Raw genomic sequence first — 26,773 nt, 5'->3', positions numbered from 1 at the left:
ATATACGATACTTCTACAACGATACGCCATTAAGACCTCAAGCTTACCAGCACATATGAATCCGGACCTGCGCTTCGCACGGTTGACCCAAATAGTTGATGAGATTTATTTGCAGTTTGTGTCCCCTCTCTGTTTCTTATTTGTCCTGTAACACCGACAAAAATAAGTTACAATAAAAATGGTAAAATGGTAAATGGTAAAACTGGCAAAACGGTAAAAATAGTTCTTTTAATAAGTAAGGAAGAAGGTCGGGTTGACAGGAAAAACCATGGTTCCGTTACATCAGTTTTGACACAGACAAGCTTCATGTCACGTGATCATTACGTCATCTTTCCACCAGTATGACCTGACATTTTATATAGGAGAATAAATCTCGCTGGGAAAAACAATAACTATAGCCTACGTAGTACATTGTATATTTATGAAATCCATAATCTTAAGTACTTGAAAATCTCATGCGATACTCGTACCCCGGTCATCTATGGAATGTATTTATGAATAAATAATTAATTTCTTAATAATGATTATTATATAATAATAATTTATTTTTTAATACACATTTAAGAAAACCTTTGACTTCACAAAACAGTTACTTTTTTCTTTCTTTTCAAAGACTTTAAATTTGCTTGCGCGAAAATGTTGCAAACGAAAATCTTGAGAAAATAAAATCGAACGCTAGCCTATACATATGCAGACGTGCACACAAGCAGGTGAGGTAGGGAAAGGTGGGGAGGGGCGGGGGTGTGGAAACTAAGAGACACCATACTAAAGATGTCCGCTAGACTTACTGGATATACGTCAAGTTAAATGACAAAAAGAATTGTCTTACCTTTAGTGTCTACTGCTATTATTTGGCAAGATTCTGAAGAATTGATAATCGGACAATGGTACACCAAGCCACCCTTAACAATATCTTCATGTTCGATGGACTGAGCCTTTGGAGCGCCAACGAGTAACCTGTAAGGACATTATAAAGAAGATTATATAGATTTTGGATATCTCAAATTCTATTTTGGATATCTCTTATTCGAATTCTTGATATCTCTAATTCAATTTTGGATATCTCGAATTCGCAATTCGAGATATCTTAAATGTTTCCATTTTTGATATCTTTAGTATATTTCTTGAATTTGAGATATCTTAAATAAAATTCAAGATATCGAAAATATGCAATTTCTGTTATCTCTAATTGAACTGGAGATATCTGAAATAATTAGAGATATCTTCAATTTCATTTGAGATATTTGAAATTAATTGCAGATATCTCGAATTAAATTGAAGACATCTCTAATTATTGGATAAATGTTAACATGGCGTTCCATATACGCCCGTGTCAGGTAGTGGAACTCGGTAGCTTTAATATATGGGCCATATCAAACTGATTGACTGAATGGTGAGGTTGGTTTGCAACAAGTACACAATACGACCTTTTTGGTTTTATTCGACTGAAGAGGATTGCTTCATTATTTTCTCTCTTATTGAAATTGTCAGGCGGGAGATGTTATGTGTGCATCGGGAGATGAAAAATTTACACACACGAATTAATGATATCCTGTAGAGAGGTTTATGAGATGATATGATTTGACATGATAAGCGACGAATAGAAGCTAATCCCTAATGGTAAAATATGTCTTGTCCTCCCCTCCCCCACCCCGACCCCCTTTCCACAACCCTCAGTTTGAAGCAAAGTGCTGCTTGTAACCGAAATGGTAGCAAAGTAAACTTAGGATAAGTTAAGCCGAGTTATGCTTCCCTTTTTTTATTAGAAAGTGTACAATGGTGTCAATTAAATCGGATTTTCCCAAGAGGTGGAGGGATGGAAGGGGGAGGGGTGGAGTCGTAGAAGCGGGAGCTGGGCGCCGAGATAAACCGACCTGCTACTTCAGCCTTTTCGTTTGATCGTAATGTGTGCTTTGATAATTACCGTAATGGTCTCAAACAAAGAATATGCTATATCACTGTGTTTATATTATAGGATTGAAGTTATAACTTTACCGTAGAGTTTATAATAATAATAATAATTTTTTTGTATAAAAAAAAACCCCTAAACAACAGAATAAAACAGACGTTTTCCTTATTTTGACTATAATCTCTTTTTCTTGAACTTTCGATCAATTTAATATATTTTAACGCTCTTAACGCCTGTTCTATGTATCTAAACCGTTCGCGTGTGACGACGTTTACCGATGCATATTGTGGTATGAAATAATAACGAAAACAGGCCGCTTTCATCTATACAGACACTTACTGATACGACAAATGTCAAATTTAAAACAGTCAGTCATTCAGACACGGCGACGTATAGGTTGAGTAATATTTCACATAACCCTTCAAAATAGTTCTTGAAAACTTTAAATGACATGCTTATCTCCCATATAACTTTAAAGGAAGTTATTCAGATTAACTTCAACTTCCTATTAGCTCCCGTTAACCTTATATTGGCAACTAACGGGTAGCCGCGCTCTATACTGCGCGCATGTCGCTGTAAATGTGTATAGGCTGAATGCATATATGTATATGTCATGGAACTTGAACTTCAGTGTCTATGGTATATATATCTATCCCGACTCGAGAGCGAAATGCGCATCAAAACCAACGACCAACTACGCAGTTAAAATGATGAGGTACATCCGATCGAAAACGGAAGCATTTCAGAAATGCATTCATTTTTTCACCAGTCATCCGAGTGGTATTTACACTGTGACAGCGTTTGTTATAAACCAATCACAGCGTACGATTCGATGGAGTCAAATCCCTCTTTTGAACGGCGTGCACAAATCGGTATAGGCCGTCAAATATACAAAATGTCATACTTACATTCAACGACGTTAATGCTTTTGTGGGTATTTATCCTGGGACTTTTTGGCTAACTGTTTAGAAGATCATATCTTGCCAGAATTTGATGGAAGGATATATATATATATAAATTGTGACATTTCGTCCAGTTTTGACAAACTATTCAAAGGTTGGGGTGAACTAATATATGATTATATATAGGCTCAAGCAGGGCCCCGAGACAGGAGATAGGCAGTAGGTCCACGGCCCCAATAATTTTCTAAGCAATAATTTTCATTTGGGCATGGCGCCTCAACAGACGACAAATTACCACGAATTATCATTGGTCTTTCTTCTGACACACTTCCAACCTCACACCTTTGTCAGTGTCCTTGAGTTGTGTGTTTTTAGGGGGAAAAACAAAAAACAAAAACAGAAAGCCTATCGGCTTATGATTGGCTATCCACATTTGATGTGAGAACATGCAAAAATTCAAAAGTAACACTGCACCCAGTCCCACTTCCACGCCGCCCACCCCAAAAAAAAAGAAGAATATAAGTTCCACGTTTGGAATTTAGATGGACATATGTCCGCATGCTTGCTGTAACCATAGAAACCAGTTGACATTTTCACACGACGCATAACCGCATGACGAACACAATTACGACATAGGGGAATATATGGCACTGAACTTCACAAGACTATACCTTACCACAATGTTTAATGAGTTTATCGTCTGTTTGTCGAGTAAGATCATTCACTTTCTCTACGATTGTAAATTTGCGAGTCCAGTTGCATTTTGCGTTTGGTTGTAAACTTTTCGTCATTTTAAGCCCTGTTATCATATTTCGTATAAATAATAGATATCCCTGAATCTGATAAGAGAATTGTAAACCTACCAAAGTAACGCCAAATTACATATTTTTCTGGTGGATGGTTTGTTATCTGAAGTAACAGATTAAATTCAAGTATGTAACTCATCTAACCTTCAAACTTTCACACACCTGATAACACCAGACTTGACACGAAAAACCAAACAACTTGATCCATTCTAAACTTCAGTCCTCTCATAATAAAGGGGACGAGAAAACTCAATCATCATTTTAAACTAGGCTATACAACAGAGATGTGAAGAACAATTCCATGAAATGGAATATATCGTGAAATGTATAGAGCCACCATCGTGCAATTGAGCTCACAATGTCATCGCGCATTATGTCTCGTTAACCTTAAAGGAGACTGAAAAAAAACCCAGAAACCTACCATCATTAGCACAGCTACGACAAATCTTTTTCTATTTTAGAGATATTTTATATACAAATTTAAAATTCCTTCATACATAAGGCTGAAGACTACAATGATGACAGTGGATGAAAGTGTCAACACTGTTCACATTTTAACCTTAGAAATATGACAAGAAAAACAGAGAAAAGTTGGTAAAATGGTTTTTTAGATCTTAGTGGTATTGTGACGTCACAAATTTAGAAAATGAGATTTCCTAAACAAGATTTGTAACCTTTAGGATATCTCGCAATCGGAGCAAGATATTTCCCAACTGTTTTGGGGGAATTAAAAACAAATCGTTGGTTAACTTTTCAAAACGTTGCTCGGCCACAGGCCTATTTACGTTGAAAAGTTTATAGTATTTTGTTAGACGTTACAATCTGGGGCCGAGTCCCGTATGCGAGTGTCACTGTTATACCATAGCATTTTTTCTATTCTCCTACCCCCCCTCCCCCCTCTCTCTCTCTCTCTTCTCACTCCTTTTTCCTTTGCTTCACCATATAGCTACGTTAATTTGAAGGACGCACATGCTATACAATCTAAACGACAACCATGCACGCAGAAAGTATACACCAACACCATGGTACGGTTATTCCTACAACATATGGTATATATATGTCGTTGTGTGGTCTTTATCAATGTGCAGGTTTGGGAATCATATAAAATTGATCACAATTATCAATCTAATTCCACTAATTATCATCACAGATGGTGCTTTTTATCGTTCATGTGAAAAGATCTATGAAGGTCTTCTAAACTTCCTTCTAAACGTCCCAGACATAAAAGTAAATATTAAAGAGTTCAGTTTACAAGGAATGGGAAGAACTAGTGCATACAGTATACCATGCACTATATAGAATAGGAAATACAAATTTTCTTCTGATGTAAGTCTGAAGTATGTATATGACTTTTCTTGTAGGGATGGAGGCATAGAGATGGAATGGGGCGGGGGGGGGGGGTGATATGAGATGGAAGAGGGGGTAGGAAAGGGGGAAGAGGAGGTGGTTGTGAAGAGTTCAAGATTGGGAAGAATCGGAAGAAGAGAGGTGAGCTGATATATTGTAGTATTTTGGACAACATTTGCAAACGTTATATGACGTGTCCTGTCTTGGTGCTAAAATAGTGTAAATGGAACAAAATTTTGGCGATTTTCATTGCATAGTATAAAGTCTCCCACATAATGTTACTTTACTATATGAAAGTCACAACGTAAAGTTGTTCAACGATGTCTTATTTCGAGTGGCATTCGGGTAAAGGTCTGGTGAAAATTGACAAGCAAAAATGTAAAAATTCCAGCTTAAAAGTTTTTCCCAAAGATATGACAAGTCATTAGGCCTAATACTCGTTGTACGCAAAACAACGTGCTTTGCTATGGTTCTACAGTAATAAAATAAGACCTTCAGGATATATTTAGAAACAATTCGACGAAAGCTTCTCCGGACATTGACTCTGTTATGATTATTTTTTAATTAATTCCGCCATCTGCACGCTTAGCAGACATATGTTACAATTCGTGTGCATATATATATATATATATATATATATATATATATATATATATATATATATATATATATATATTGTACAGTGGGCAAACGAAAAGGTAAAATGCATTGACCGTTGATCATTGGCTGAAAACTGAACTTTCCAGGTGTGAATTACATTATATGAATTAAAGTCAATTGACCGTTTATTTCGGCGAGACCAGTTATGGCATCTCTCTTTCTGCTTCGCTGCGGAGTGAAGTAGTTTGGCCGTAGCAAGTAAACTTTATAAACAAGCAGTATATATATACACATGTATACAAAACATGGTGAACAACTTAACGAAATTTACAGAAAATATTTGGATTGGAGTAAATAATCAGTTACCCAAATTATTTTTAGGTTTAAGTATTTAAAACCTATATTCTGGATTCAAAATAATCATACCTTTCTTGGTAGAATATTGCTGACTCTGTGAGGTAAATTATGGTAAATATATATATATATATATATATATATATATATATATATATATATATATATATATATTTATATTTATATATAGTGTATATATATATATATATATATATATATATTTATTTATTTATTTTTATATATAGTGTATATATATATATATATATATATATATATATATATATATATATATATATTTATATATATATATATATATATATTTATATATATATACATAAAGTGCATTCTTATCGTATGTCTAAACTTCTTGGTCGTGTTATTAATTCTATGGCCATGACAGCGTGAATGACATATAACGTCAGTGATAAAATCTGTTAAAATGGTCTCAATTATTAACCCTTCTACTTGCTTACATCCGCAAAAAGGATATTTTGATATTGTTTAATACACATTATAAGACACCAATCGGAACTAATACCATGTATTAGCCTATAACGTATACACCCGAAAGTAACACATGTCATACATCACTTTTGTTTGTCTAATAAAATATATGACCCATTATCCTATCCGTAGACACTCACCACTATGGGACTTAAAGCTGTTATATGCTTTCATTGGTTTAGAGTCAGTATACTGCATATCAGTCTGACCTACCCATGTAGCCTAACAGTCATACACGTTGAATATATAGCTATGGCATTCTCTAATGAATACATCTTTTTGGTTTCGACGGCTTGATATATATATGGGAGTTAGTATAGTGTTTACTCCAACACAGAAAATGTTGTGTTCCACACTGCAGTACAGGCCTAAACCGATATAATTTGGATAGGCTACGCTCCATTCTAACTAATAAATCGGTAGGCCTTTTGGTTGCAACCCTTTGAATGAGCATTCGTAATCAATGAGTTAGTGAAGGGTTTATTCCACATTTCAGATAATGGTTCTAACCCACACGTAAAGGGTAATGTATATCGACCGTGTTACCACAATTATAATAATGTACCGTGCATCCGCCCCCAAAGATTAACCATATCGGGAAAAGTCCATAGCAACCACCTATTAATGGAGATCTATATAGTGGAGTGTCTTCTTTGGGGCTTGTTTGCATTTATCATCATTATTTTTTATCTTTGGATGTGAGTAAAATGAACTAAACTATTTTTGGTGTGTAACGCGAGGGCGGATTTTGCAAAAAGTGCAAGATGGTGTCATAGTTGGAACTATTATAATTATATAACTGCATAATATTCGAATACTTCTCTGGGGTTTTTAAACAGTCAGAAATTATCTATGGTACCTAATGTATTGCTTTAAGGGAACGGATAACTGTTACCTTATGCCGTTTGGTGTCATTTGACCTTTTTTCTCTCTCTTTCCTTTAATACCTCCAGATGTGAATGTTTCCTTTTGTTAAAATACCAACAATCAATAGATGTCTTTATCACCCTTTTAAAAAGCTCTTTCAACTTATATTTCAATAGTAAAATTTTACGTCATACTATTTTTTTATTATGAAATGAATGCGAAGCATTTTTCTTTCTTTCAATAACAGATGTCCTTAAGGGGTTTCCTGCTACCAGAGAAAAGAAGGGACACTTTCTGGCTTACCTTCTTTATGTCAAGATCATAAAAAAAATGTCAATAATAAGAAAACCAAACAGATTAAATGGAACGTATTGATATAGTTCGAACGCGGCGAATAATTATTAGGTCACTGAGAATACATATTGTATGCTTAACTGCGCGCAGAGATATGGTACGAATTAAACTTAATGTATAGGCGTACACAACACATGTCTGTCAATGGGCTTGGGACGAGTCAGCGACACGTTTTTGTGGAAGCAAAGTGTATTTAAAAAATATAATTATTTAGAAATAAGAGGGGGGGGGGGGGAATCAGTTGAGGTATAGCTAGAGGCCTATTTACGTTTAATGGTTTTGATGCCCTATTAGAATGTATGTCAATACTTTGTTTAAACTTATACAAAAAATATATATAGTGTATTAGGATGAAATGAGAACATTTGGCAGTAATGTCTACCAGTCTAATTACCTCAACCTAAATCTTCTGGATATAAAAATCATTAGGCTTTAGTTTTCCTAGGTCACGGGGCTGTTATGATAAGCACTTACGTTAGGTCAACATGGCTTGAGCGACCTATATCACACTGGGAAAGGTATTAAGTTACAATCCTCATACAATCCACGACTTTACTTTATGATTAAATCGTCTGGACAGCGTGGGTGAATGTACCAGCCATTTCTTCCAGGTTTGAACTTGAATATCAGCAAAGAAATATCTTCGCTCTTAGCAAGTTTGATCATAATTTCCCGGTGTCAATTTTTCGTCATTTATTGTTAAGCGGTACATGTATTAATATATATATATATATATATATATATATATATATATATATATATATATATATATATATATATATATATATATATACATATATATATATATATATATATATATATATATATATATATATATATATATATATATATATATATATATATATATATATATATATATATATATATATATATATATATATATATATATATATATATATATATAAAATTATTTCAATTGATTGCGATTTGGATACTTAAAGAATTTTTGTCTTAATATGTCATACATTCCAAGAAAACCAGAAGAAATTGAATGTTATACAGTCTATATTGATTCTGCAGCTTTTCTCGTATTCACGATCTTCATCTTTTCAACAACAAAATGTGCTAAATCTCTGGAACGCCCCTTTAAGGCTAAACTGATGATGACGTCAGCCTCTCAGTGCAGGCCTAGATGTTAATGTTAAACCATCGTTTTTTAAACTCTAATAACTCAACGAAAACATGTTTTATATATATATTTCTTAAACCTTCATATAAACATTAGAACACCGGTTGGATGCCATACATATACCACTTGTCCTTAATTTAAAAAAATAAAAAATAAAAAAATTGTAACGCAGTGTAAACATTTCATTTGAGACCTATAAAGTCTGTTTGTTTTTTCCCATTAAGTTTTACGTTTCATCTGAGGAACTGTCAGTTAAACTTATCGTATGTGCAATAGCATGTACATGTATTTCCAGTGACTTTAATCGATCGATCTCAGCTTTTTAAGGGAACATTTCTCAAAATATCAAAGTGTTATATAGAAAATCCAACATGAACTGATATCTGTGTATTTTAATTATATATATATTTTTATATTATATGATAAGAATCCATTCACGAGGTAGCGTTATACAGGTATATAGGCCTAACTTATATCGTCTAAGTCTCATACAATATTACAAAGTATACCTGATTACGGATGCGTTGTTTCCTACTCGAATTTCTTTGACCTATTTTTTTCAATGATTTTCTTTATTTCCTTTTGACAGCTGGAGAGGTCTTGAGCAGATGAAAGGAAATAATTTGTCTTTCTAAAGAATGTGACTTTGCGTGACATTTTTATGTTCTCGCAAATCATGAGAGGTTCAGTAAATACATTGAATGGGGACAAAAACTCCTTTTAAAACTTTGAAAGAATAAAACAAAATCCAACTGGAGAGACATAAACCTTTCAGACATGATACCAGCTGTAGAGTTGTTCAACAAAACGAAACCATTGTTGTATGTTTCAAACCAAATTAGATTTAGTGACAATAAAAAGTCGGGCCTTTGAAATTGGTCGCCAATTTACGGCAATTTTATCAATGTATCCAAGTGCCTCTCAAATTAAATAATACTCGATCAATATATACATTTCATTTCGTTAAAGGAACATTGAGTATGTAGAAAAGATTAAAGATGGATAAATCTTTTCGATTCTAATAAGTTCGTTTCTGTGACACTTTTTCGTATTAATAATAATCACATGGAATCAGTGCGGATCGTACACGTATGTGAGTATGTATATGTAGGTCTATATAAGTTTACAAAGAGGCCTTTATATGCATATATATATATATATATATATATATATATATATATATATATATATATATATATATATATATATATATATATATACATGTAGTATATAAAATATATAATACATAAAGTATGCATATGTATATTCATATATGCATATTAATTATGATGATAATATTCATAATAATAATAATGACAATAATAATAATAATAATAATAATAATAATAATAATAATAATAATAATAATAATAATAATAATAATAATATTAATAATAATAATAATAATAGCACATATAAACCCACATACACGCACATATACATACACACATACATACATGCACAAACGCATAGATTTACTCATGTATACTATACACGCATAAATATACGGGTATATGAACATTAACAGACAAAACATTATGCACAGAAGAAAAAAAAATGTTACTAAAAACGAACTTACTTGGTCTGTGTCCCTTCACTGTGCATGGCCACCGAGAATCCAAACAGACTGCCTTCTTCACCGTAGTGTATTATGGGTAGAGCGGTATCAAGGCTGAAGCTAGCACACATCCTCAACATTTGAATGAGACACATTATCACAGGCATTAAGTATTCCATTCTCTCCGACATGACTTTTCCCCTGACTGTTTTACACACCAAGTGTCAAATGAACAAAAATAGATCAAGCCAAAACAAGTCAAGGTGATTAGCTTACGTCTTGTCACGTCTCTGCTACTATAACTGCTGTCAAACTTGTAATTAGCAGTAGAAAAAAACAATTGAATCAATTAAAATCCATTTCCATTATTTAAAAAACAATATTTTCATTGTGTTATTCCGATTGGCCTTGTTGGGTTGCCTCGTGATAAATTCCATAGATAACCTACTTTTGAATTGATAACTTAACCATCGTCAGTATAATACGGTATAATTTCTCTTTGAGGCTCTTTGGTAATAACAGTTTCTTGTTGTTCTACTTGTTGCCCTGCAGTAGTGCTAAACCTAGTCTGTATATTTTTCAGTCCGGAACTGGTGGTTTAGGAAGGAACCAATGCAAATCGTTAAATGAGCGCAGACCACTTTTCGGATGTTGTCTTTTTCTCTACCTTAGCGACCCAACCAAAAAAAAAACCGCACTTAATTCAAACAGAAGACAAAAAAAATTATACACTGTTAAGTCGTAGGCGGTACTTATGATATTTTTAGTGCTTGAGATTCCCGAAAAAATATTCTTCTCTTTGAAAAAAAAAACGTGTCTCTATTATTTTAATTTAACATTTAAAATCAGCTTCATTTGAGGGTGACGGAAATTGGGCTAATTGACTATACTTCAATTGTTTTGAAAATGTCATGTAAGGTCACGTGATCAAAGCCGTTCATCTAATTAGAACGGTCCTGTATATATACACGGTGGTTTGTAAAGACATCTGCTCGTAATTATATGAGAAACATTAATAATATTTTGTAACATGCGAGGTTTGTTTTTGTGAGAGTCATCTGTTGTTTTATTTGACCTTCTTACAAACCGTCAATGTCAGTCTAAGGTGGATTTTTTTCCCCGAAATCGGTCTATATTAGCATTAATTCTGAAGAAAATTATTTTTTACTATACCCCCTTTTTGTTATTATGTGCTACCGCGAAATGTCTCAATTTCATGTTATAATTACAAACGCGTATTTCTATACATCGGTTTCGTTCTCTCTCTCCTCTTTCATTATTTCTTTCCCAGGCAAAATCCTTCACATGCGATTTGATGAAATGATGTAATAATCCTGAAAGCTTTGCTGGTTATTCTTGCGACTTCCTGCGATAAAAAATCTCATTCATCACTTGGAAGTATGGGAAGCGTTGGGAATTTATATCAAGCTGGTCAATTTGTCCATCTGAAAAGATAAAAAAAATAGGAAAATAGGAAACTAATAAAAAATCAAAGAGGGACGAAAAAAGCTGACGTATGATGATGGACAACATACGTATACATTGGTGACAGCACACTATGCGTCATTATTGACTTAAATCTTAAAGCAGGGTTAAATTATTACCTTACTATTGAGGAAAATGAACCAATGGAAACGCGACAACAACGAAGTTAATAACTCGAAGCCGTCGTGATAATCATGAACAAACTATTTGAATAACTCAAAGTTCAAGCGGGTGTTCTTTCTCTGTCAATCCGTGCTACACGACGTTTTTTAGTACTTATTATTTTTTATTATGCAGACGTTGCACTTTCCAAAAATGCGATTTGCTTAAAGGATTGCGATCTTGACATATTGAGAAAGGAAAGTAAGAAACAAGATGAGTAACAGAAAAGGGTGAGTCATATGGTAAATGGACAACGGAGTTGGATATTTAGGGTTGGATTTCATTCAAGCCACATGGAATTAAATGTAGGAAAGTAGTGAGGGCTTTTAAGTTTTGGAATTCTGGAAGGGTGACGACATTACGAAGGCTACCACATACCCTATTACATCTCCTACTACTCCTACCCCCCCCCCCCCTCCCTGCACCCCCTCTTACCACCCACAACGTAATGGATGAATGGAAGTAATCAACATCCGCTCATGCAGGAAAGAAATTGCGAAATTGGTTGTCCCGAAGCTTAGTTTGATAAGGTCATGATGTAGATATCTATTTGCACAATCACGGATAATCGTGCACGCAGGCAGGCAGGCGGGCGGGGCTGGGTGGGTTGGCTGGAGTGGGGTGGGGTGGGGATGGGGTCTGGAGCGGATTATATTCCTTGACATTTCTTACATAATATTTTAGAATGATCTTCAGTTTGGCACCATTTACCATGTCATATTTGACTCATAAAATATGAAACATTTCTTGAAACATGGATGTCCATGGAATTCCGTCAAAAAGAAACATATAAACTATCATGATAAACTATAGAGGCAGTCAACAGTATATTGGAATATCATATAACAATTACCGTACGCCATATACATATAGGCCTACGCCGTTTTTATAGATAGTTTGCCTCACCAACCTGAAAGTCACGGAACAGTTATAATATAATATTATGTATACGTGCGTGTGTATGTTAGTATTTATATATGTATATGCTTCGTTCTATATGTATCTGTATGCATATTTATGACTATATGTGTACTGTCTATGTATGTGTGATGTATATGTATATGTGTACATGTAGCCTATGTATATCTCACATATACCATATGAGTGTATACCATGAACATATATGAGACCTTCAAACGGGGGAAGGAAGGGGCGGCCTTGCTCTCAAAACTCCTGTTCATAGATATGTTCCTTCCATTAACATTTACATGGTTATGATATTACTGCTAGACTATATAACCAATGCAACACAAACACGAGATATGTCGGCTAAGTTAAGTTTATGGAGAACAGTTAGAATTATTATTTAGACTCCGTAATTACCAATTTAGTAAAAACCTCAGTAGATCCGATTAGGCTATATGTTCAATCCAATGGAGCGTTAAAAAAGTCGCTTTTATTACTTCCACATTGCCATCATTGACTTTCCAGGCTTGGGCTAGAATAACATATTTGGAAGTATTGTCCTGTCATATTTTCATGTTTGGTGATCTACTTTCATGCGACCTGCTCTTTATCCATCGTATAAGGCTTTTGTCTGTGAACTTGCGGTAAGCCGCTTTTTGCTCGTGCATACAATCTGTCATAATTAGACAACGTATACTTGCCAAATGTAAAGTAGGCCCCTATATATGATTTCCGTTCCCATGTCATATATATATATATATTTTCCAACTCACTACGAGCATATATATATATATATATATATATATATATATATCCATAGCCTAGTGGTTAGGGTGTCCGCGTACAGAGCGGAAGGCCCGGGTTCGAATCCCGGTGGAGGCTGGAAGTTTTTTCACTGTTCTTGATTTTCCAACTCATTACGATTTTCATTTATATATAGATATATATGTATATATAAATAGATAGATATATATATATATATTACGATTATATGTATATATAAATATATATATATATATATATATATATTACGATTCTCATTTATATATATTCATTTGCCTTTGTCGTTTGCCTCCATTTCATTAACATAAAGTCTGTTCAAAGTATCTTTTTCGAGATCCGGCTTTAGGAATCACAAATGATTTTCGAGTTGGTCAGCATCATGTTTGATCTCTAGAGTAAGGCAAAATATGTCACCAAAAACAGAACTAGAATTGTTCGATACAGGTGACAAACGCCTACAGTGGAATTACGACCTTCCTTACCGGTTTAGAACCTCTAAACATACAATCAGCGTCCATGGCCTATAGTTGGTTAGGGTGTCCGCGTACAAAGCGGAAGGCCAGGGTTCGAATCCCGGTGGATGCTGGATATTTTTTTCACTGTTCTTGATTTTACAACTCATTACGATTTTCACTTATATTTATATATACATATATATATATATATATATTCAACGCGAGTGACCAAAACCTACTCTATGTAGGTTTCATAAGAAAACGCGGGAACGAGAAAGTATTTTGCGTTTCTGAATTCGCAGTAAGCGTAAAATAGTTTGGATTCGTTCAACAACAAAAAATAAGCCATCTGCATGCACACCGTCGACTTGTACGTTTAAAAGTCATTAAAATTCTTAAAATGTTGAAGCAAGTTGTATCAAAGTTCAAGAAAATTTCTAATGGTAGTAATACTCTTCTGATTTATTTTTCCAAGTTATTCCCTGACGGTTAGGAGTATTAATTAAAACGATTTAATGTAAAAGTGAGGGAAGCCACTTCAAGGAGGTGGATGGGAATAGGCCTGTATGCTGATGTTTGGAAATGGGTGACCATTATAACATAATCTATAGCATATTTGACGTCATTGCTGATACATTTTGAGTCCGTTAGTGACTTAAACCAGAGGTCAACTTGTTTGCCCTATATCCCCCTCCACAAATATCTGTCAGATCCCCCCCCCCCCCAAAAAAAAAATGCAAAAAAAAGTGTGTTCTTTTAATGTCATACCTACCCCCTACGAAAGCACTGTCCAAACTCTCCGCCCCATAGAAACAGAAGTCTAACTACACCTCTGGCTCCATTGGTCTATATGGTGCAGAATATTAAATAACTATATAACGATAGATATTCGAAATAATAACGTAATATTCCTAATACTATGACAGAAGATGTTGAATTCTGTAGGAAGTAGCTTTAAGATGTACGTAAATCCTGACTTGGAAACTTACACTAATTTTATTACTCTTTCAAAGAAGTTCACTATCATTTAGGTAAGTAAATACGAAGAGAAATAAAAAAAATTAAAAAAACTAACCTAAATGCGGTTACCTATAAGAAAGGTACATCGAACTTTAAAGAATTTCCTCACGCACAGAAGAAAGAGATCCTTTGTACATTTTGCGAGCAGACATGTGTATACGTGACGAAAAATGATTGTAAGCACCGAAGCTGTTTATTTTCAATCCCACAGACTTTGGATATTATTGTATATAGTCCAACGTAACAAACAAACCACCTACTCATAGCAGGACCATTCTCACGCCAATACCTATAATACGGTAAGGTTCATTTGTTGCCACGGAAACACTTCCTGTTGTCAATAGGTCTGTGACTCTTCCGGCCCTAAATGCGTTACGGAACTCTTGCGCGAAGTAGGCCTTATCTTGGGCTTGATCATGAAAACATGAGCATTCCCCAACGTTCCACGCCTTAATCTTCCGAGTGTTATTCAAGGTGTATTCAGGTGTTATTCAGGTGTTATTCCGGTGTATGTACAGAGAGAGAAAGGATTTAAGTGGAAGTCAATCGAATAATTGTCCATGTTTAATTGAAACCAAATGCTTTGTAATGAATTACAGGTGCGTATCCAGGGGGGGTGTTGGGGGCGCGCGCCCCCCAGGTAAGGAAAAGAGGAGAGAAAAAAAAGAGAAGAAAAAAGGGAAAAGGAGGGGAAAAAAGAAAAGGAGGAGAGGAAGGAAGGGAAAAGAAAAAGAAAAAAGAGAGAAAAAGGAGAAAAGGAGGGAGTAGAAGATAGCCAAGACCTCGGGAAGAGAAAGATCCCTATTATATACACAGGGTAGTCAGTGACAGATCAAGGATTACGGAGGGGGTGTGCGCCTCACCCTACCCCTTACCCCGACAACTCCATTTTTGACGTTTCCGTTTTTCCTCTCTCACTAATGTACTTGAACTCGACCGAGTCGTCGGGGAACATAACGCATTTCGGGAAGGGGGCGACCGCCCCCCCCCCGAGCAAATTTTCTTTATGACATCGCTAGTAATTTCAAAATAGACAATGCTTAGATGCAACTTACAAGGCCTGGGAAGTGTCATTTCCAGCGATCTGGGAGGCATTTTCGGCCAAAATTTTTCTTGTACGCTTCGCGCCAACTCATGGTGGCGCTTCACTTAGATAGTTTGCCTACAGGCTTCGCCCTCCCTTGGCAATTACTCGCTACACGCCTGTTCGAATTTGTAAAGCAAAGAGCAGATATAACATCATATCAATGAGCATTGAAATGCATGTTCCACGATGAACAGCCTCAAAAACTGTCAATGTGTGTAGTCAAAGGCGTAGGAGCCAGATTGGATTTGGGGGCTGTAATGACTTGCCCGAAAAAAAAGCCAAAATTTTTCGCGCGCTAAGCGCGCATTCAACATGTCGATGCCAATATCATATAGGCAAGATCGCTCATTACATCAAATGGCATCGTCTACCTCACGGTCCGTCAAAGTTGCACAGTATACCGCCGGATGCTAATGTAAACAACCAAATGTCTTATGTAGATGGAGAAAAACCATACAGATCCATTTATGTCAAAACTCTCTTTTACAAAGGTAGTGTCGGCCAAGCTTACAACTTTATTTCAATTACCAACGAGATCATTTTAAGCCATTCATTGCTATTTATTTTTCTTTCAGTAGGTGCCCGAAAGAAATGGGAAAACAATTGGGGGGGGCTGCAGCCCCCGCCTCCTACGGGACCTACGCCTATGAGTGAAGTGTTCGGTTTCGATATACCTGCTATCGGAAATATCTGCTATTTTTCTCTTCCTTCAACCAAGTTTTGTAAAAGCCATTATAAGAGGTTGCAATATTTCTACACCAATAAATTAACTCTGTCGGAATTTTCCAAAATTTCCTCACCAACATTCTTCATCATACTTTCCTCTACTCGTTCAATTTTGACCTGTCTGTTAGGGGTTCAAGGAGGTTTTTCTATATTGGTTGTCTATAGATTGAATTTTCTGCAACATTATGGCTATGTTTTCAAGTGAGTTTATTCACGAGAAAAGTGAATTTTCAAATTCTCAACAAGTAATGGGCTTAAAACCTTGAAAAGTGGGGCCGACGGATATTGTGGGCCGTGACGTAGAATAACCTACAAAAGCAATCATCCATAGGACATGCAATCAGGTCGAACATGATGTGTGACTGGTGACAATCTTCAAAAAGGTTATGGATGGAAAAAACTTTTGGGAAATACTTGGTTCTCAGGCAAAAGTGTACATCTGGTTGCTCATTTTCAAGCCCGAGAAGTGCCATTTCCGGTGATCTTGGGGGTATCAATGGTGGCGCTCCGCTTAGATAGTAATTCGCGCCCCCCGGGTTAGAAAATCCTGGATACGCGCCTGAAATATTTGATACCCATGACAGACACACAGTTTTAAAACATTGAAAAACAACAGTGAATTCAGTAACAAATACCACTTGATTTCACAATACATAGTGTATAGGAGGTTATAGGTTTATAGGAATGGATTACTTGGAATTAAGAGTTAGGAATGGCATGGTTTCGTCACTATTTAGATGACCTAACACAACTGTTTGGATTGATGTTGGTAACTGATTTCATGATTGTTTAGCACTGATATCCAAAGGACAGGATCTATCGCATGGGTTTAGGGGGGGGTGGGGGGTGTAGAGGGTTTTGGGCCTACACTTCATCCTCACAGAAAAACTTCAAAAGTAGTTATTAGAATAATATTGAGTATAGACTAAATTATTGAGCTAATTTAGATTTAAATATGCCTCAATTTTACGTCTAAAAAATATATTATCTTTGTGGAAGGGAATTCTCCAATTAAGCCCCACCCTTACATGGGATTCGGCTTCAACGACCCCATCGCCACACTACTCTTCCATAAAATCCTGGATAAAACCACAGGTATCCTTTAAATGTAACTCATTATCCCATAGTCAAATTTCATTTCGAAAAATGTAGAAAGTAGAAGTATAGAAAACACAAGTTAAAAAAAATTAAGCTTTATCACAATTCACATTTTGTCTATAAGATAACGCCAAATGTCTGCGAGACGAAACGTTGAGATTTGAATCAAAGTATGCTTTCTCATTACCCTACAATTGAAGTAAATATCTAGGAGGGTATCCTTCTATTTTGATGGATCATTGCAACCTGATTATGAGTAAGACTGCACAGGTTTGGGAAATATTTCTTTGACCAAACGCGAAACACTAGCTGTTTTAAAGGGTGTGAAGACTCGCGCACAAAGAAACGTCTCATGCCGGTAATCTAACCTAGTTTGAATGAGGTGTAACAGAATTGTTAGACACCACCATCGATCCCAGAAAATACACACAGTGCAGCTTGCTACCGTCGGTAATTAGACACTATAGTGTACAGTCAATATTAAGCTGCAACGGGCAATACCCACAACACAGTGTACATAGCAGCGCTGGGCATCTCATGTCTAGATAAAAGATAACAAGGTATCACGTTTCATTAATGTCTGCATTTTGTAGCGACAAGAAGAAAACTTGACTTGCAAGCAACGGAAAGTTAACTTTGACAGAGCGCGGCACGCGGTTTGGTGCGAGGCATCAATGCCTTTAAAGGCATACTTCCACAGTGGCTGAAGTTGAACTGTCTAATAAAATTGTTCTCAATTTTCTACATCTTTAGGCCAAAACCACATCCTCATAGCAATTTGCCTGCATGACATTTTTAAATTTCGTAATATTTTCTTAATGCATCTGGCAACAACAGAGTGAATGACGTCATCGTGGCAATTCAGCTGGTTAATGTTTTCTTTACAAAGGTGAACTTCCTTATTCAAAGAGCATATTTGAATTAATATTCCACAACAAAAGTTGCTGTTTTTTGAAATTCTAAATACAGCTAAGCAAATTTTTCCAAGCTGTCACATTTCTTAGAATAAATCGATAGGAAGGTTATAATAGGAAAGTTAAAAAAATACTCTTGAAACACATCATCCCACCATGATGACATCAGATACCACCCACTGAGATCCACTACCCGGAATAATCAGGGTTCAACATGACAAAAAAGGGTTTCATTTCCATTAACCATGTCTCGAGTTAGAGACAAGCTATTGAGATGGGGTTTTCAACTAAGAAGTGAAACATTTTACGTATTTTTAATGATAAACTTTACATTTACCGCCACGTGTATATTTGAGTCCAGGATTTTCCAGACGGCACAAGAGCTAATGTCATCATTGGTAGATGCTGTGTTTGAAATAGCAATCGCATAATATCTTATACACGGTACGGTACCCATGCAGTCAATATATGTATATACAAAGATATGATAACGACGGAGGTAACTTATGCTACAAAACCGGGTATGCTTTTGTGGTCCTATGTACATATATTATTAAATACCACAGAATGAATTCCTAATCCAAATTACAGCACAACGCTTTAAATTTCATGTTCTAGATGCTTGTTGATACATCGTGCATTGTACTATCTTTATCAACTTATCAACTTTATCTTTTCTAAATAGTGTATATAGTGGATAAAGGCGGTGTCATTTGAAGCAATGAGGCTTAGCAATCGGGAGGTTCCGGGTTCGATTCCCGGCCGGGTCATAGTTAGGTGGGTTTTTTTCATCCTACGGTTTCCCATCTGAAATTACTCTCTAAATTGAAAAGATTCCAAATTTGAGTTGATGGAAGCCATCCGACGCTTATAAGTTGTAATCCATAAGCCCTTGCACGTTAATCCTATATATCTGGTCGCGTCGTAAAAATAACTGCAGATTATTATTATTAGTATTGTTGTTGTTGTTATTATTGTTATCATTATTATTATTATTATTATTATATAAGCGGCCGAGAGAAAAAAGAAAGACAGAAAACGATATACGTATCCAGACAGTTAGATTTATAGCCCTACATAAATCATTTATTTAATTGTGTCTGTGTGTGCGTGTGCATGTTAGTGTATAACGTAGCGTACACACATGCACATATTACATATAACCTAATCAAATCCCGTGTGGCCTATTATTAACATTATACCATCTGGTGAGACCAACGATCCGTAAATTGGTGTTATGACTCACCGGTTTTTTTTTCAATGAGAAGAAACTGAAGGCTCTCGGAGAAATGTTACTATATATTAACCCGCCGTTGTAACTGTATACTTTGCCGGGTGTCTTTGAAAATTTTGAAGATCATAAATAGGATACAATATTCTTGGTTTAAGTATATACATCGTGTTAGCAATGACTTCCTCCCGGTATAGTCCCAATTGAAGCAATAAATACACCTTGCATCCAACGGATCTGATTTTACGATTTGTATATGAAATATAGAATGATTATATTTCTGACATATCTCCGGGCAATTCAGCTTTAAGATGGTTTATTATTAAGAATAGCATAATAAACTCATTCTATCTTCCGGTATTACACCGTGATATAATCGGTTTAGCACTTGGTGAACTTTTAGAGACAAAATGGCGACGACGAACCAATACGAACAAAGGAGATACCGTATATAGCGGCTGGAAGTACATTCGTCATTTATTCACGAGGTGTTTAGGAAACATTTGTTTCAACAAATTACCCTGGCCTTGGCAGACCCCCCCCCCCACCTCCCTTCCCCCAATTAGCCTTGAATGGCAATACTGTCGTAGATTTAAATAGAAAACATGATTATTTCTAAATTCCCACAAAATGAATTCTGTAAGATCAAATCAAAGTAATATTTCTAGACAGAGAAATCTACAACCTATAAATTTTATGAAGAGAGTCAAATTCACCATCTCTCCCTCCGCAATCTTCTCTCCCCCAATATCCCATTCTCTGATAAACCCCAAATACCCCTACCCGATATCCCCTTCTCAAATACCACCTGGAGTTCCCCATTCCACCCTTTGCTGCCTTTTGTTTGACGTTTAGTGCGTTTTTCCTTCAAAGAGAACCCTTGTGAATCACGTTTATACCTACAGATAAATTTGAAAGAAAAGAAAGTCTGAACGTGTAGCTCATCCTGTCCATATTCTTGCTCCTATCGTCGCTCCAATCATCACCCCTAGACCCTCACCCGTACCCTCGACACCCCCTCATCCCTTCCCCACACTTCTTCCATCACCCTTTGCTACATTTCTGTTGAAATTGAATCGCCTTGTAATATATCTCAAACTGAACATCTTTCGTCTAAGTATTGGAAAAGTTTAAAACCGGTGCAAAATGCAAAGAAATCGAGATGCATTAATCATTTTCATTCAATTGAGATGAAAATTTTATCCTCATAATGTAAGGAGTCGATAACTCTTATGAAGTCATGTTCTTACTGATCAGAAAAAAAACATATATATATATTTTGAAGAAAAAAAAAATTATTTAAAAATTCTACCAGCTTGTACAATATCGATGAGATGAGATATGATACGGTATGCTAATGAACTCACTTCAAATAACAATATTAAACTGCTGTGATTGAAAACCCTTATATACATCTGTCCATAGTCTGCAGCTTCGAAATTAATTGAATAAAATCGAGTTATAACCACACACAAAAAATGACCATGAACTTTCACTCAATAAAATCATATTAACAAATTTAGACTTGAAAATATTCAATATCATATTTTATGGAATATCTTTTTAATATAATTTCAATAACCTTCGTGAACGATATCTCTAAGTAAATCTACATTGTAAAGTTAATGATACAATATAAGACTGACATGTGTACGGATTGACTGTAAAGAGGGAAGTTTTGTCTGAGAGGTCGTTGAACGATTAATAAACTCATTGACGCATTGTTTTATTAACCAGCTATAAGGTATTGAGAAGGATAACCTTGACAGTCAGTATGAAAGCCGAAATATATGAAATAACTAAATGAGAACCATTCATGGGGAAAGATTTGATGGGGTGGAGTATATATTTAAAATTTTCCAAAGGGAAATTTTCAATTTTAGAAAAGTATGCCGAAACTTTGTTAAATATAATTACCAACGCACAGGATGCAAAAAGGGGATACACCCACCCACCCACCGCCTTCGTTTTCAGCTCAGCAGAAATCTTTCAGCTCATGAGCTATTGCGATCGTGCGATTCTGCCGAAATTCTTTCACTTTTTGCTACCGTGTTTGAATGACTGCCTTTTCGTCATTTTTCTTTCGATTTGGCTGAAATTTCGTCAGTGGTTTGCGTGAGTTAAGTTTCCATACATGAGAGCATATTTTATAAATTTTAAAGGACAATTGAGGTCACGAGAGGTCATTTTCTGAAAACGTAAAACTTGCGTGTCTTGTTGTAAGACCCATATCTCAAAAAGTGTACCATTGGCAACCCTTATACTTGGCATGTAGGTTGCCCATGTTAGATAGGGACCCTATTGATTTTATTGGAGGTCAAGAGTCATCTGAAGTCAACAGTCCAGAAGCTGCTTGACAGGCTCAAATGTGAAAAACGTTGTGACCACCATAGCTGAGGTTATGTAACATCGACAAGTACCTAATGTAGTTTGACATATTGACATATTGACATATTGACAATAATGTAATATTGACAAGTCTCCTTCTTCCATGCTAAGGTGTCATTTTGTGTACAAATGTATTAATTTTTGTGAAGGTCAAAATTCATCAAGGGTCAACTGTATCTGCAGTACTCATATAAACAAAACTTTTTCATCATATATTACAGCGATAACATTGGCTTATACGTCCTGTTACGATGACGTCATCCATCAAACCTTGAATACAGTTTTGCATTCTAGTTTAAATATACTACAAAGGCAGTTCTGGATTTTAGGTATTCAAGAACACAACTTAGCGGTAATTATAGCCTTTTGACTTTTAACTTTTTACGGAGAGCCAAACGTTCCATAAATGTCGAAAAAGAAAGTGAAGTGTCCACGTTAATATATATATGTCCAATTCGATATCAACATGTTACAATTCCATATGAACATGTCGAAACAAAATACAATATGTCATTGCGTCTATCAACATGTCATATTCAACATCAGCATGTCGAAAACTTGTAACAGCATGACACGTACTACACTGGTCATGTCAATATTGCTTGCTAGATACAATATTGACGTCGTGCTATAATTTTGGAACATCGGCTCGCGCCAACGTTTCGTTAATGCCCAAAACTGTATAAATATGTCGAGATTTATATGAGAATGTCCAAAACTTGTGTCAGCATGTTGAGAGAAGGAAATAAAATATTCTTCATGGTCGTACGGTCAACGCTCTTATAGATGTCATGACTCGAATGCAGTTCGTATATATACGTAATGTTCTAGGTAAGACGTCTACGTCCAAGGACGGAAACACTTTATTTGTGATAAGGTTATTAAGGAGGAGACTAAACTTCCTTGTGACAAACTTCCCTTCTTACTTGGTCAAAATGATCGGTCACTTTCATGCATGGACAAAGCATAGGTGTATCTATAGCACTTCCTTCTGCGTGAGATATGGTCACGATTCGTGTAAGATCTTGGCGCTTTCGGTGACGCATTCACGGCCCTAGAAAGAGTCTATTCATAAATCTGAAGATGTAACATTTCCTGTTATATATATATATATATATATATATATATATATATATATATATATATATATATATATATATATATATATATATATATACATATACATATACATATATATATATATACATATGCATATACATATATATATATATATATATATATATATATATATATATAAAGGTCACGTTTCATGAGATGATGCGGTGAGAGACGGGGGGGGGGTTGGGTGGGGGGGAGGGGAAGGGTGACAGTTGGTGAAGTGACCGACCTATATAGCCTTGATATAAACAAAGAAATACATACAGTAATTTTTTACCGTCGAAGCTTTAACGAAAACAGCTGGTTTGAAGCAATTAGATATGACACAACAACGTAGATTGGCTTAGCCCAAAATGTAGGTCAATTTTATATATCTGTAATGAGGGTTTCTGACCACCTGTCATGTTGCGGGGTGGGTTAAGCAACGAAACCAATTCACCTTGAAGGTTTTAGTGGTAATATTGTAAATAGTCTATATTGTAGGTCAAATGAGGAGCATCTGTCAGGCCCTTCTCATTAACAATTTGTTTTTGACTATATTAATTCCACTTCCCGCCGGATTCAATCGAGTAACTGTCTTGTTCAAAATTGAATAACTTGAAAATTATGATAGCTATAGATACTGTATATATACTAGTATTCAAATTCATCTTATTCTGTATCTTTGACTCTGATATATCAACCCTCACCCCCCCCCCCACCCATATATATGCATAAAGTCATCCATGCAGTTAGTCTTCTGAAACTTGCAGTTCTGTATTCTCGCCGCCAACAGTATATAGTCTGTAAGCGGCATTTTGATTTTGAACACAGAGACATGCAGGTCGATAACATTTTAACTCAGTGACACTTCTTACAAGCCACGAATCAACAACATGGATTTGAAGTATATAATGAGCAGGAAAAGAACAGGAAGACTTCATTAAGTTAGATTTTAGTGACAACAAAGTGGCATTTCCGGATCTTAATGTGTATGCAAGATGATACAAAAGAGGTTAGTGATGTATAAACGACAAAGGGCTGGATCTATATTTATCATCGAGAATAGCAAAGTAGGTGACCTAAACCACAATTGATCGTTCCGTTACTTATCATACACACATACGTTCCACGTCAACTAAAGCATATGTTACTCATCCTACCCAACACATGATAGCTGTTGGCTTGGCCTATTATAATGTTACATGGAAATAGTCCATATAGCAAGCGCTCTTTTAGGTTATATTTACGTCTTTTATTTCCTCGAGCGGACATACATTGCTGTTATTGTGGTATATATGTTGCCTGTATATATAAATACAGGCTTATAACATATATATTTAGTGGCCTACATAATATTTAATGTTCATTTAAGGACGAAATTAACCACCTTCAATGTGTTACAATATATGATGAAACCAGGTCAAATATGTAATACATCTATTAATCAAAGGTCATCTGTATATTACCCCGAAATTTTACCTTGCTTAAATTGTTGGGCTAAAATGTTTTAAAAAAAGTACATTTCTGACTACTTTTGACTAATAATGATATTTTTTTCCAGATATTATAAGGAGGCAAGAAATAAGCCAAATTCCCGGAATAACTGTTTCTTGTGATGTGATCGTAAATGGAACAGTGTATAGGTGACCATCTTTGACTGGCATATTTGGGAAACTTTTTGAAGCAATACGGACTTGCCTAAATCAAACTGGGACAGTTTCAAAAATGCAAAGTTCTCTGATAGCAATCAGCAGGAATCAGTAGGAATCATCGACGCAACGTCAGGGGGGAGGGGGGGGGGGTTGAAAGGGGCAAACCCACCGGGCCCCGGAGCCTCGTGGGCCCCAAGCCTGGTGCAAACAGCACAACGTGTTCAAAAGTGACAGGTTCAATATCATCAGGAAGATTATGGATACATAATCTAATTATATACGCTATTGAGGGTTTGTTAAGACAATACATGGCCTTTATATACATTAACTATATGCTAGTAGGACAATAACACTATCACCTCTTCCGTCTTGTCCCTATATAGCCTGCTTTTGTTCTAACTTATTGGCGGACATCTTGTATGATTGATAGTAATGTTGAAGAGATAAAGTATTGGCTAACACTTGATTACCGTATCTAAACTATAACCTCACTCAAAGGGGGGGGGGCAAGTTCTTGCGCCCCTTGTGAAGGACTGCTCGTTATGCTCCCTCTAAGGCTCCCATCCTACCATGCCCCCCCCCCAGGCCCCAAGATATAATCGTAACCCCGCGGGCCGCTGCACGAGTATACCATGCGAATAAACAAAGTGATGCGGTTAGAGGGGCAGATTAAAATCACCACCCCCTCCCCTACACAAAGCCCCCTCCTCTCGGCTTAAGATTGATGAAAGGGTTCGTGACGATGAAAACTTTATCATGCAAACAAGTGACAATCTTTAGGTTAGCTAACCGCCACCCCTCCCCAACTCCCAACCCACCCCATCGCACCCCAGCACACCCCTCCCGACCCCTCAGTATAAACCCTCCGCCCGATTGTGCACGATTGTGACCTTTCTAAAGAAGGTCACTTATTGGTGACGGCTACATAATGCAAACAAAGTCAGAAACGTCGAAACTCAGTTAAAATATATAAGTCTATATATGGTAAGAACTGATTTTCATAAATCACTTTCCCTACCTCACCAAGCTCGCTCGAAAGTTTTTACCAACGAAAGAGATTAATAAATTCATATAAACATATATAGATATATTTCCTACCTTACAGGATCACAGCAGTTTCACAGCAAGAATCTGGTACTCACAACACATCACTTACTCAATACTATATGCTACGAATCCTAAACACATCCTTAAATCACAACACATGTATTCATTCCTCCGTGAGTCCTGAGAAATCGATGAAAATTGATATCCTTTCTAATTCCTTCCCCTATGTGTAACTGTGCCTTTGGTAGGCTACTGCAACTTAAAACTTCAGTTTAAAGGGAGGAAAATGTGACAATCAAATGTTACTTCCAAGTTCGTTTTAACATATCCAAGTGAAAACCAAAACCAAAAGACTATAGCTTAAACA

General features: G+C 35.8%; 1 protein-coding gene across 1 annotated transcript in view; it reads right to left on the bottom strand.

The window, feature by feature from the left end:
- The window catches only part of LOC139958725 (integrin alpha-8-like), a 38,477-nt gene extending 27,322 nt beyond the window's left edge, over positions 1-11,155 (bottom strand). The window contains exons 1-3 of the mRNA XM_071956022.1: positions 10,373-11,155; positions 830-957; positions 48-145 (exon numbers count right to left, since the gene is read on the bottom strand). Of these exons, the coding sequence (XP_071812123.1) occupies positions 48-145; positions 830-957; positions 10,373-10,542 (396 nt within the window). The 5' untranslated portion in view covers positions 10,543-11,155. The remainder of the gene's footprint in view (positions 1-47; positions 146-829; positions 958-10,372) is intronic.
- Between the last annotated feature and the right edge of the window lie 15,618 nt (positions 11,156-26,773).

The sequence above is a fragment of the Apostichopus japonicus genome, chromosome 18 (assembly GCF_037975245.1).
Source record: "Apostichopus japonicus isolate 1M-3 chromosome 18, ASM3797524v1, whole genome shotgun sequence".
Taxonomy (NCBI): Eukaryota; Metazoa; Echinodermata; class Holothuroidea; order Aspidochirotida; family Stichopodidae; genus Apostichopus; species Apostichopus japonicus.
The sequence above is the reverse complement of the archived record's forward strand: the minus strand, read 5'-3'. Positions and strand labels throughout refer to the sequence as shown.